The sequence below is a fragment of the Epinephelus moara genome, chromosome 10, assembly GCF_006386435.1.
Source record: "Epinephelus moara isolate mb chromosome 10, YSFRI_EMoa_1.0, whole genome shotgun sequence".
Taxonomy (NCBI): Eukaryota; Metazoa; Chordata; class Actinopteri; order Perciformes; family Serranidae; genus Epinephelus; species Epinephelus moara.
In genome coordinates, this window is record NC_065515.1 from 11,826,885 (window position 1) to 11,841,282 (window position 14,398).

The 14,398-nt window shown below is 39.9% G+C and overlaps 1 protein-coding gene across 1 annotated transcript; it reads right to left on the reverse strand.

Annotated features, from left to right (window-relative positions):
• Positions 1 to 5,361: 5,361 nt before the first annotated feature.
• tmem161a (transmembrane protein 161A) lies at positions 5,362 to 12,859 on the reverse strand. Its single transcript, XM_050055146.1, has 11 exons — positions 12,729 to 12,859; positions 12,046 to 12,149; positions 11,875 to 11,958; positions 11,537 to 11,628; positions 11,162 to 11,318; positions 10,763 to 10,978; positions 10,448 to 10,591; positions 9,715 to 9,828; positions 9,427 to 9,601; positions 9,221 to 9,317; positions 5,362 to 8,415 (listed from the first exon to the last, which is right to left on the reverse strand). The coding sequence occupies exons 1-11, from the start codon at positions 12,729 to 12,731 to the stop codon at positions 8,111 to 8,113; spliced, it is 1,491 nt and encodes a 496-aa protein (XP_049911103.1). The 5' UTR covers positions 12,732 to 12,859; the 3' UTR covers positions 5,362 to 8,110.
• Positions 12,860 to 14,398: the final 1,539 nt, after the last annotated feature.

A 14,398-nucleotide genomic window follows, 5' to 3' on the forward strand; every position in this document is an offset into this window, starting at 1 on the left:
GAATTTGTATGCTAATTATGACAAAATTTCACATGAATGACTAATAAGATAAAATAATGAAGTGATGACGTTTTACATCCAAAAGGTCAAAGGTCAGCTTCCCTGTGACATCATAGTGTTCTGCAAAAACACTTTTATTCTGGCCATTGCTCAACATCATATCTCAGGAACAGAAGGGGAGATGTTTAGTCAGATACTGAAGTGGTGACACTAATCTTTGGTGTCCACCTTAAAACTGTGCTGATTGTACAGACCTTCTGTCCTGCCAGGGGCAAGATGTTTATAAAGCATTCATGTTTTCACAGACATTGATATAAACTGCAAGTTCAACTTACAACCATTTTGTGATCATCATTTTACGAAGATTCGCTTAAAGTTTCTTGCTTCAACTACAGCTAACTTTAGACTTCCCTGCAGATAGGGGCGCCCGGTAGCTTATGGGTAGAGCAGGCACTCCATGTACAAAGGCAGTGTCTTTGCTGTAGCAGCCGTGGATTCAGCTCCAGCCTGCAGCCGTCTGCTCCATGTCATCCCCCTATCTCCACACCACCTACACCCAATGCTGTCCTATCAGTTAAAGACAAAAAGCCCAAATAAAACTGAAAAAAAAAGACTTACCTGCAAGTTTTTGAACGACTTTTACCTGACTGCTTATATATATTCTCAAATTGACCATCATAATGTAAAACAGCTAAATAATAGTAAAGTATGTTGACGTTTAGATGGACTAAATCATGCCCAACAGTAAAAATCTACTCAGATGGGGGCTCTGTGGGGACATCAGTGTAGTATCTTGCATCAACAGATGCCCACCCAAACAGGCTTACAAGGCAGACTATCAGTTTCCATGTGTACAGGTGTGAGGCCAAATATAGAAAAATATAAATTGTATATTCTGAATGCCTTTACAATTGTAGTGTGTATCATTCAGTCTAGCTTGCCTAATTTTCCACACTTTAGAAATATAACTATCCCACACTTTGCCACTCAGTCCACCTTCTTATTTCCATCAAACCAAAATAATTCAGGATTTTTGTTCTTCGTTCTTACAAAGGTCACACAAAGTATGAACATGCACTCAGAGCACAGGCTGAGACGGGCTTGCTAAAGCATGCACTGCTGCATCCTGCAAAACCACGCCCATCAAGGTAAATATCGTGTTTTTAAGGAGTCCCCAAAATCCACAGCAAATTCAAGGCCTCAGCAATGTTTGTAGTACGGAATTCCTTGATTATGTTTGCCCACTCTGTGTTTCAGTACATTAGTGGAGGGCTAGTCAGATGGTTAATGCTGAGCACAATCTCATGTGGACGCAAGTCAGAGTGTTTTAAAGAGTAACACAAAGAGAGAAAGCTGTATTAAAAACTGCCAAAGCTTCATATTACCTCCAGATTGATTTAATGTGCATTTTCACTGTGAATTTTGACCCCCATCTCTTACCGTACAGTAGAATCACATTAGGCTCAGTATGGCCAGTATGGACAGGAGGAAGAATTACAGCAAACCAAAAACTGTCTGCGTTGCATGGACATGTGGGAATTGTTTAAAGACAAAAAAATCCTAATCCTTTAAAATTCTGTGCGTCAGTGTCTCTCAGGAACTTGGATGATGTCGGGAGGATTTCAAAAACGGCTTCTCTCTATGTCTGTAAAACTGTAATTGTGGATAAGCTAAGCTTTCATCGTATTATTCCTCCAAATAATATTAGTTTCATCATTTTAATTCACCCCATCAATAAAGTTATGGCAGTCTATTTCAAGTAAAGACCAAAGTGTTTAAATATTATCTCTATGCATTGCAATCAAATACCGCAACAGCCAAAGACGACATGTGTTCATCAAATTTAATTTAAGTAATATTTAAAATAGCATAAATTATTATATCTGAATGGCTTCATTTAGTGACTGCATATTGTAGATATCATGGAGCTTTACTGCCATCGTTGTCTTATGATATTAAGAAATATATTAGACTGTGTAATAATGAGTCTATAGTCATAGGATATTAAATTTAAAAGACCCACTTTCTTTTTTAAATTGAGGAATGTTTGGTTTTCATTTTATCTGTAAATGTACTTTGCACTGTATTTTTGTGCACTGGATTTCTGTGTGTTTTAGTTGCATATTCAACTTGTTCTGCAAAAAGCAAAATATAGTCAGAATTTGGGTTTGGATGCACTTCCACTTATTGTCCACAAGGGGTCATGTTACCTCTTAAAATTTGGGATTTGGATTTGGATGGGAAAGTGCCCATCAAGGGAGGACCAGCCCTAAACTGCTGGTGATTAATTATCTAATGAATCTCTGTGACAAGACACAGGTTCAGTGGTTCACCCTGAGCACATGCGACAAATCCATCATGACAAACTCTGCAGAGATTCTTGTTGGAGGTCTTCAAGTTCAAGTGCTGCTGTGGAAATAGCTCCTTTTTTCCTCTTTTTTTTATGCAGTTATGTGGATTAATATCAGCATGAAGAACCAAATGATCAGTATTCTGATGTTTTGGGGTTGTGTTTTTATATGTTTGCTGAATGCTTCACTAACAGAACAAAGACAGATTTTTATTTGACATTTGTTGTGATTCCTTTTAAATAAAAACGGTTTGATTTGTACGTTGATTTGTGTCCTGCTTTTTTTCTCTACAAAGCAAATTTAGTTTATCATCTTCCTTTAAAAATGTAACTCTGTAGTGACTTTTTTTTTTCATGTACATTCAATTTGAAGATATAAAAAGCCGTCCGCTGTGTGGCTATCAAGCTTTCATGTGTCCATTTATTTAGTCTTATTCACCTCCGTTCCGTCTTTTGAACACACACACTCCCTCATTATCATGTCTGGCCCCTGTCAGGCAGCTCACCACGCAGCCACCAAACGAGAGGAACAAGAATGGACCACTTAAAAGCCTGGAGACCTTTATGTCTTCAAATAAAATACATTCGGCACAAAAAAGGCTCATTTCCACAGCTGCTTGTCTCTCAGTAACTATGCCTGGGTGTTTTCATATATGCTGCCACTATGGAGCATCTCAGCTAACAGCAGAGAGGAGCCCGGTCCTCCTCTGTCGTCTTTCCTCCCGAAATGAAAAGAGCCTCTCACTGGGGTCATGTCTGGTCTGCTCCCCTGAGACCAGGCCGGCCCAGTCTGTAGGGCATGTCTGGGTCCTCCTCACACACACACACACATATGTAGACACATCCTCGTTTCTATAGCAACCACATGCAGCCATGGCCGCCTGACTTGGCCCGCTGCAGTCCACAGATCAGACTGAGGGGGCCTGAGGCCTCTGGCACAGATGCACATAATTAATGTGATTATATAGATATGTCAACCCTGTCACCTCTCAGTTCATTAGGCCGGACGCTCCCACAGACCTGTGACAGGCTCAGAGAGGAGCACAGCACCACTGGGCATGCTGGGTGGGGATGCTGCTTACAAACATGCAGCCCAGACTGTAAACCTCAATCAGGATATTCAACATGACAGAAACATTTTCCTGGACATTGTCTTAAATCATCGCCAAGAAAAAAAATTAATACTGTTGATCAGTGGTGAAAGAAGTACTAACTTATCTAACAAAAAATAAAAAATCCTGCGTACAAATTTTTTTAAGTAAAGGTACGCAATTATAAGCATTAAAATATACTTTAAGTACTCATTATATTTCTGAATAATTTATATTTTAATACTGGATTTTAATTAGTGATGAATAAATGCATACATCACATTAATATTGCAACTGGTGGAGCTAATTTCAATTAATTTATATACTGCTGGGCAGTTTAAGATAAAATAATATGTCATAATTAATTAATTGATTTATATTTTTGTTAATATTCTTAATCTGCCTAAAAAAGAACTGTAGCAAAGTGAAAAATACATTTTTGCCTTTAAAGATGAAAATAAAAACATATACCTCAAAACTGTACTTATGTACAGTATACTATTAATACTTATATTAATAATAAAACAAATAAATAAAAATATAATAGTAGTAGTAGTAGTAGTAGTTGTATTAATGATTAATAAATGAATAAATAATAAAATAAATTAGTAAAAAATAAAATCAAAATCAAAATAGTTGTCTCACTACTACTACTAACAATAATGATAATTAACCAAATTAATAATAATAAACAAATTAATAAAATACAACAATAATAATAATAATAATAATAATAATGATAGCAATATTAAAGATTAATAAATGATTGAATAAAATAAGTAAATAAAATGATTAAGAAAATAGTAGTCATAATACTACTACTCCTAATAATAATAAACAAATTAATAAAATAAAATATTAATAGCAGTAACATTAAAGATTAATACTAATAAATAAAAATAAAAATACTATTACTACTACTCCTAATAATAATAATAATAATACAAATAAATAAAAATAGAACAAACGTAGTAATAATGATTAATAAATAAATAAATAAAAATAAATAAATAAATAATAAAATAACTGAAATAATAATAATTAGTTTTTTATAAATGCCTTTCAAAACCCTCAAGGACATCCTACAAAACAAGTAGTAATGTATCAAGACATCATAAAGCCAGACAAATCAGTTATTTATAATAAGTTAATAAAATAACTGTGTATGACATCATCATCAGAGTAAATATACTTAGTTACTTTTTCAGCCACAGCTAATGATACACAACATCCAAAAGCTAAATCTCAAACAGCCATAATATATGGGACGTCAGGATTGTTAACTGCTCCAAATTTCTTCACTTGGCTTTGTGATCATTGATCTCCTCCAGTGAAGCACGTCCCAGCGCACATAAAAAGCCAGTGCGGTGGCCGTCCCTCCCGAAATTGGAGAGTCTTTGTGGCTTTTGATTGGACGTGGAAGTCAAATGATATCGCAAATAAATCATGTCAGCTTTCAGACAAAGAGCCTCTCCAGCCTCGCTCTGGTGAAAAAAGGTCACATTCCTTAACTGTTACACAACTGGCATGTAAATCTGAATGTTTTGATAATGTCAAAAAGCATATAAATCTAAGCTGGATGTGTTTAGGCTGCGCTGACAAATGGGAGAGGGTTTGGACGAGTTCCAGGAAATGTAACAGCTCCTGTGGCCAAGTTGGACATCCACAAACAATATTTCTTCCCAGACTGCAGAGGGGCATCGGGTTCACAGTAATTATCAGTGATTAAAGAATGATCTTCTCAGGAGGCTCGGGGTCAGAGATCAGGACCCGGCACAGCGGCGAGACACTCCATTGTCATGCATGATGTCTTTTGTCAATTGGAGCAGTGACTTTTAAAGAGAAATGTTTTATCGGCGGCATCTCCCACGCTCCTCGAGGGAGAGCAGAATTAAGTGGGAACATCAAACTGACATGGGACTGAAAATAATAAATGTTTTATTGAGCCACGCAAACAAAAACGATCAGGTTACAGCCAAAAGTTTGCACACCATGCATTCAGAAAATCTCACAAAGCAACATGAAGTTCACAGTATAATGATTTCAGAGCATTAAATTCAGATACACTATCTAAAAAACACACGAAAAAAATCATAAAATGTACAGATTGACATTGTCTGTAGCATTTCTAAATAACAAAAGTTATTTGAGGCAATGTATCATAAATAAATAAATAAAATCCACGGACGCAAGGTTCAAAATAAGCTGATTAATCTTACAGGTACGTGACTACTTGGCGATAAAAACAGCAAAACTAAAGCGGATGTGAGCTAATTAAGACACTGCAACTAAAAGTAGTGTTTGAATATAAAAAGGAAAACAGATTCTATTCGTCCTAAAAACATATTATCAGGGAGGAAGGAGGTTTTAAAACTGACTCAAAACCCCTGAGCTCCCAGGCACTTAGGAATACTGAAGGTTTAGATAAAAGCGACAGCTCTTCAGTTCTTGGCCGACACGCAGCCACAACCAGAGTTTGGTTTCTACGTTAAGCTGCGTTTAATTCTACAGGATGGATCAGAAGCTCTACGACGCATTTGCAATCAAAACGTTACAGCAGAAAAAAGATAACAAAAACCATTTAGCACTCTTGAATCGGTTCCTTAAGGACAAAGAGTCCCTCACAAAAATAAAAACGTCTTATCTACACAGGGATTAAGCACTAATACTTACCCCGGTACCAATTAAACATCTTAAATGCAGCATTCAGTGGTGTTCTATTAAGAACAATTCAGGTAACACTGGCATAGATACATCTGAGAAGTTGCAGAAGAAGCTGGGCCTGTATCACAAACAGAGATTAGTGGGTTAGCTGGATATCTTTGGGCTTAACTCGATTTTCCCCTCTGGTATCACAAAGCTGGCTCAGCTTCTTTATAGATATTTTTTAGGGCTTTTTTGCCTTTAATCGTCAGGACAGTTGTTCAGACGGGGGACGACAGGATGCAGCACTTGGACGCAGGTTGGAAGTGAAAGTGTGGCCACTGCAGCAAGGACAAAGTCTTTGCACATGCAGCGCCTTTTCCACCAGGTGAGCTTACACAGTTTAAAATATGTAGGCCTTCGTCACAGCTGCTCAAGTGAGTTAGATCCTGGAAAGTCACACCCCCTCCTCCATTTTGAAAAATTTGGGGTCTAAGAATATGAAGCTACCAGGGGCCTGAGGATATGTTGAGTTCCAATAATAGCACTAAAGGTTTGTTTAGCTTTGAAATAATAGATTAATTAAAGTTTGAATAATATAATAGATGGGCCTATACAGAGATACAGATATACATTATCAAACACGCACTTCTCAGGCATTTGCGAATAAGCAAACTGCTAGCACTTGCTAACTTTACTCCAAGAAGATAACACAGATATCAATCCAATTTGACGTGTTTGAATTTGAAACTTTAGCAAGTTTGTATGAGTTTATTTCCTGTTAAACAAACATTCGCCTCGTTGTTTTGCGACCTTGCCTGAACCTGAGCGTACATGATACTTTAACCTTGGTCTTCCCCTATCCTAGCGAATCGATGACCCCACACAGTGGCTGAATATTGGCGTTCCATCTTTGATATGGTTTGATCTACAGGCTGAGATTTAGTTTGAGACGACTTCTGTTCTACACGGCTGTTAACATTATTGCAGCATCGTTAGCTTTGCATCAGTAGTTTCGGTCATTCGTTCAGTCATTTACCACACTGACAGTGAATATTCACATATCTTAGGTGGCTTAAATATCAGTGCTAAAGTTTTTCAGCATTTTCCATTTTCACTCCTTATGTGACAGCACGTTTGACAGGGTGAGTGGCGATGGCAATGACACGATGCTGGTGTGGTCTGTGTGTATCACATGATACTAGTGACATTACGGGTCATTACGCAGTTTTAAATCTTAAATTAGATTAGATTACAAGGTACGTGTTTCACATAACGTTAGACATGTTTTAGGAATTTTTCAAAACGTTTTCCTTAACATTCTGTTAATTACAAACCATTTCCAGGCCTGGAAAACAGTTTTCCTAACGTCATAACTTCTCCAGGAATTCCATGACCGAGGGAATCCTGTTTAAGCCAAACCAGGAAAATGTGGAGATGATTCCTCCTACTTCTAAAGCTTCTGATCCTATTCTACTTTGCTGAAAATCACCTTTTGCTAACACGCTAACCTAATTTCCCTGTGGGTATCTGTGTCATATTAAGTACTCCACTCAAGTTTTTTTTATGTTGCCTGTAATTAAAAACTCTGCCTGTTTCACATGAACGCACCCGCAGCTGGATGAGTAAACCAAGAGCTAACTGAGCCACCGTTGTGATACCGATATGAAGAACTGTTTAGACTAAGTGACACCAGGTCGCCCAAAGACAGCCAGACTAACTTGCTTTGTGATACAGACCCCAGTTGTCTCTGTACATATGTGTTATAAATACCAGTAGCCTGCTGGTCACAAAAACTATAAGGGCAACAAAGTAGCCGATATTGCAACAGACAGGCAGTGTCCATCATCTGTCTCCTCTCAACAAAACTTCTGTTACAGCCACAAACAAGGTGCATTCTCTCTGCAGTTGTGTTTTAATGAAACGTCCCCTCAGATGTTGTTATGCTGTTGCAAAGGATACCTGCAGACGGAGGGGGCCGGGGCTGCATTGCAGGCAGAACAGCACAGCACTCTGTCTCACTCAGTTAGTTCTGCATCAGGTACTGGTGGAAGTAGATGCCAAACAGAGAGCTGATGACCTGGCAGGCAGCCACCCACCAAGTCAGGAAGGCGAAGAAACCTCGGAAGAACAGCGGAGTGAGGACAGACCGCAGCGCTGTGAAGGCCTCTGTCAGATGCGCAACTGTGGCCTGGATGTCCTCCTCCATATCCTCCACCCCCTCCTCATCTTCATCGAGGCCACCGGGCAGCACAGGTGCTGCTGTGGGCATCACCAGTGCTGGGGTCACCCCAGGGGTCTGCTCTGCACCAGCTCTCCAGGAGAAGTCTCCTACAAGATCAGTAGAGAGATCAGTCAATATTTAGATTTTAGTGCTCAACTTGGGAGGAAAATTTAAAAGAATTTAACAGCAGGCCGCTGATAGAAACTGTCACTTGTTATGCTTCACTGACACTAGAAACTGACATTCAGCGTGTGTGTGTTTCTAATATTCAACTTCACTGTAGCTGCAAATATCTAGATGTGACATTACAGGAACAGTTCTGACATCTTGAGAAATATGCTTTACCACTCTCGTAGCGGTCCTGTAAATACATGGCCACAGCCTGCAGCTAGTTAGCTACTTGGGCTAGAAACCGCTAAACTGGCTCTCGGCAAAGGTGACAAAATCCACCTACCAGCATCTATAAAGTGCACTGATTAACACAGTATGTCTTTTTTGCTTAATCCGTACTAAAACCAGAGTATAATTAGAGGGGGTTAATATGTGCTGGATGTTTTAATACTGGGAAAAAAGTTGTTTCCCCATTTCCAAAATGTATACTAAGCTAGCTGGCTACAGACAGATATGAGAGTGGTATTGATCTTCTCATCTAACTCTCCACAAGGAAGCAAATGTGAGTGAATGGGTGAATGTCACTCGTAGCGTAAAAAGCGCTTTGAGTGGCTGGATGACTAGGAAGGGACTATACAAGTGCACGTCCATTTACCATTACAAATCTAAATTTGAATTGTTGGGGAAAAAAAGCCAAGTTGTTTTATTTATTTGGTTTGTCACTCACACTTTGTGTCTGCCTACATGCAAATATATACCATCAGTAGATTTAAATTCAGACAGACCACTTGACTTAATTACCTAGTGCCTTGAGTGCCAGTGTGGAGAAGAGGACAAGAAAAATAGGAACCAGATACTGGAGAGTAATTACAGTCAGGTAGCAAAAGATTCGCGTGACCTGAAAAACAGCACATTTATTATCATTTTACAGTTTTCACATTTCCACTGCCAAGTAAACCAAACGTTGGAATTCAAATGTTCAACCCTTCACTGTTCAAATATCTGACCTTCCTCTGGATGTCAATGGCAGCGATACGTCCCGCCTCCTTCTTCATCTGCTCCACCCACTTCTGAGCCAGGTTGAGGTAGGCCTGCAGGTGGTAACGAGTCAGTGCTAGCCGCAGCACACACAACACCACGATGATCCACAGACGCATGCTGTCAAATGTTTCACTGGAGACTCTGCAAACGTGAGATCAAGAGAAGATCAGGAAAAGTCCCACTCTTTGCCATTTGGAGGACATTTAGTGGCCATTGCTCCTGAGAGAACTGAGAGATTATTTAAGTGCACTCACATTGTGACAGAAGTCTTCCCCATGGGTGCATTGGCCAGGAAGTCCCTTGCAATGGGTTTCACCCACAGAACCAACACAATGACTGGAGACAGGAAGCTCATGTGCAGCAGAATCCTGCAGGAAACAGTAAAGACATCTAACGCTAAGTTCACACTACCAGATTTTCAAAGTCGTCAGATCGCTGTACTGTTCACACTACACAACTGTCTCGTAATCGGGAGTCTTGAAGTTGTTTCAGACAAATGCAAATACGTCATGTGATGCCCGGGTCAAACCAACCCGGGGTTAGGTGCGTGCTAACTATGAAATATCAAAGTTACAAAGTGATAAAGTAGCGTTCCAACTAAGTAAGTTAGTAGGCTAATTATTTACAGAAACATCGCATGCAGGAGTCCACCTTCTCTTCCCCTCTCTCTGTCACTCTCAGTGCTTGTCTCTGTCCTCAACCCATGTCTTGTGCTCTCATTGGCTTTAGCTTGCCAACAAAGTCTCCGACAGGTCCAGATATTTAGCACACTAGATATCAGGAAGTGTCTGCGATGCATTAATGAGCCCCTCGGCTTCTAATCTGAGGCTTTTTTCGGGGAGCTCCAGAAACGTTTGGTGAGTGGAAAATCAGGGCTAAAGTCGTGTAGTGTGAACTAAGCATAAGACAGCAAATACTGCTAATTTATTGTTTTAATAAGGCATGGAGTACACTGTCTGTTGCAGTAATAAATGCATCAGTTCTTACTGAATGAGGGGGCGATCTGAGTTCATCTGTACAGCGTCTAGATGAGTCTGAGCCAGTCGCAGTCCAGGGAAGGCCAGGAGGGCACCAATGTAAGCACAGATAGCAGCCAGACCGAGCTTCACGGTCAGCTTGGTCACTGGGATTCTGAAGGGAGTCAAAACAATAACCAAATATATTATGCTGCATCTAGCACCGAAATTTCTCAAGTCTGTTTAACAGTACTTATGTCAATCAATATTAAATTGACAGCTTCCCCTTTAAGGCAACAAAGTAGTGTTTCATTTATACGTTGTCTTTGCAGGAGCAGATACTTACGACCAGTCGGCGTAGCCCTGTTGTTTGGCAAAGATTTCCAAGTTGTCAAAGAGGCTGGAAAAGCCCGACTCCAGGCCAAACTCCAGGTAGTCCTCTCTGACCACCAGCACCAGCATGGCTACGAGCAGAGACAGGAAGCCGAAGGCAAGGCACACAGAGCGCTCGCCGCCCTCTTCAGAGCGGAAGTAGTGGCTCATCAGAGTGTGAAGGGTCTTTCTGAGGGTTGTGGGTTAAATGAAAACATAGAAGGGGAAACAGTAGCATGTTTCCAGTCCAAGACTCCCCGTATAGTAGGCCACTTTATCTTTAGTTTATTGACTGATTCTAAAAGATAAGAGCCTTTTTATATAACTTTTTACCATTAGCATACATTCTGACAAAGTGACAGTTGAAGGATACAGACTGAAGAGAACTGTCAAGACACACCAGATGGCTCCGATGTTGACCTCTTTGCTGGCATCTACAACACTGTAGTAGCACTCAGTGAAGAGAAAGACACCCGTTGCATAGACTGCAAAATCTATCAGCCACTGGTACTCCAGGAAGAAACGCAGCACTGAAAGTAGAAACAACAACAAAAAAACCTTAGTAGGCTCAGAAGACTCTTTGTGCTGTACCTGCTAATTAAAAGTACAATCCATACATTGCTTTGAGGCAGGGGCTTGAAAGAAATGTAAATACTGTAAATGCATTGTGAGCCAATAGCTGAGTTTGAGCAGCGTTTGTACTTGGAACAATGTCACTGTGATAAAGATAAAGGAGTGTTTGTTTTACCCAGAGCGTCAATGGTGTTGACTGGAGCTTTTTCCAGGTGAAGGTCGATGTCTTTGGGCACAGTGAGAGGCTTGGACTCTCCATTCTGTCTCCTGGAAATCAAACAAAGAAGACACATGATAAAACAACACACAAAGAAACAAAACTATATGTCATTTATGAGTTTTACAAGAAGAAAAACTGAAAGACAAAAAGGCCAGATTGTCTGGAGCAGCCATTTTATGTTCAGAAGTTAAGTACAGACAGAACTGGCGATTGAGTAAACTTGTTGCAGAGAGTGCAAAGACTGCTTTGTTGTGACAACTCTCTGCATCATCAGACCCTCCCCCCACTCCCACCTGTCTCTCCTGGTCTGTTTGGGCATCTGCTTCCCAGCCAGTGCACACAGCTCTCCTTCTGACGGGTGTTTGAACCGGAACAGACTGGAAGGAACAACAGGGACATGTGTGTATACAGTGCACAGTATATTATGTGTATAATGTATAACTTGATTATGTGGGTGATAGTACCTTCCATTGCAGAGGAGCCAGCGTGCAAATGAGCAATGTGGAGCCATCCTCTGCATGATGCTGGCAGCCAGCAAGCTGACCACCAGCTGAATTCCCATCAGCGCCTGTCAAAGCAAACACACACATGTTTCAGTCAGAGATCCAACTCTACAGCTCCCATCTTTGGGCATGACAACAGCTACCGTTATGTGACAGTAGGTAATGCATCGGAGACGCTAGGGGGTAGGAGTGCCTTGTCTGCAACTGTGACAGTCAGTCAAGACAGCATTTCAAGTTGACTCGGCACACAGACCCAGGAAAGTTTCAAGAACAGGCAGTTTCTGTTGCACCAAAGTTAAGTTAGTCCACATATCACAGGCTGCGGTAGAAGCAAAGCCAAACACCATGCTAACAAGCTAACACTAACAAGAGATAAACTCCGTTCGACGACCTTAAACATAGAATGTGTTGAAAGCTCCTGCGAAATGAATGAAAGTTAGCAAATGGCTATCGAGCTAAATTTAGCTAAACTTCACCACCTGTCAGTGCTGCTGCTGCAACCGTTAGCCAGCTAGCTAACTAGCATTAGCACACTAGCTCTCATAGCAACCAATACAAGCAAAATGAGCTCGCTAGCGAATTTTACAACAGCTTGTTAAGAGTGGTAACTACCTGCCAGGGAAGTGGTGTGTGAATTAACTTACCATCTCTTCTCTCGAAAGGAAGACGTGGTTAAAACCAGAGTAGCTTCTTCACATGTAGGAAAGTCTGGACAGCTGAACCAACTGACATGTGAAACTGCTGAATGTCCCGGATGTAGTAGTGGAGTCGCGCGATGCCTTCAGGTGCTCCTCGAAAGCTTTGTAAATTGGAAAACTTGTCATTTCTACCAGCAGATGCTGCTTCGAGAAGGTAAGTAAAGTACGTTAACATTAGCTACTGAGGTACTGTACTTATTTTAAGTTTCTGTAAGACTGTGTTTCATGCGTTTATTGGACTGCTGCAATTATTAGTGACTTTTCAACTTGATTTGGGCAGATTTCACATTGAAAACACAAGGTAAGAGAAAATATTAAACTTCTCAGTAGCTGGTGATGCATTCAGGCACTGCAATCAGGTTAATGTGCTTGTTACTAAATTGTGTTGACTTTATTGACACTTTTAATGAAAGACAATTACCTACTATGAATGTTTTGGCATTGCTACTTTTAAAAAAAGAACAACATTAATAGTAATTAATGTATGCCTCCGTTTTTCTGTTGCTACAACTACTAATTCAACTACTACCATAGACCACTATGAACACCTTTGTGTCTGCCATGCTTTGGATTTACATTATAAATTATGTTGATATTTTAGACCTTGTTTTTGCGTTGCAAAGGTGTCACATGGGACACTTAGAGCAGGAGGGAAAAAAACTCTAATGTACTTTCTTGAATGCAAAACATCCTTGAATCCAAATTTTTGTTTAAGGTCAATATTTACCCAAAATAAGAAGAATTGAACATTATTCAAACACAAGGCAGTAAAAGACACTCATGTCCTTGTGCTGTCTGTAGTAAAGATGCATGTATTTATCTTAAAGGAGAAGTCTGTAAGGTTTAGGAAGATGTGGCCTACCCCAAGAGGTCTCTTCCTCTATTAAACAAATGCACCAGGTGATTGAAACCAGTAAAAGCACTGAATAGAATAATTTCATGTTACAAATCAGTGTTGCAGTCAGGTGGCTTGCCTGCTCATGTGTGCTCACTTTTTTCCTCTGATAACTTAATGTGTGCTGACTTTATTTCTGATCCTGATCTATAGGAGGTTTTTACAATAAGGTAAATTATCTGCAGGGGTCTCTTCCTCTTCGGAACAAATAGAGTAAATAATGCACTTTCATGTTATGTTTTTTCAATGCTGCTCATCACAGAGGGGCTTCTGGGGGAGGCGGGAGGATTGATTGCCATCTAGTGGCGAGGATTGCAGATTGCAACGAGCTAAAATTTGTCCCAGTTAGAATTCCGTCTGTGTTCTTTGTTCAGGAAGGTGTCTTCCTCTCCAAAACAAACAGACCAGGTGATTTAAACTGGTAAAAAAAAACTAAATGAAGTGGTTTCACATGATGAAACCACATTTTACATGTTTGGCATGTCTGAGTCAGGCCGTTAGCCTAGCATCTGCTAATGTGTGCTCACCATTTTTCTCTGATAACTTCAGATCCCAACGTTTAGGAGGTTTTTACCATGAACTGAAGAATAGAGGTCTTTTTCCTCTCCAAAACAAATCTACCAGGGGTCTCATTTATAAAACAAAGTGTAGGATCCATACTAAAAATGTACATACTAACAAAAGCCAAAAAAACAAAAAATATTCAACAGTTTCTACAATC

Excerpts from the sequence above, each read along its gene's own strand:
- tmem161a (XM_050055146.1), bottom strand. Across the intron at positions 9,829-10,447 it reads TCAGATCGCCCCCTCATTCA|GATTCTGCTGCACATGAGCT; the intron begins GTAAGAACTGAT and ends TGTTTCCTGCAG. Across the intron at positions 9,318-9,426 it reads CCATTGACATCCAGAGGAAG|GTCACGCGAATCTTTTGCTA; the intron begins GTCAGATATTTG and ends GCTGTTTTTCAG.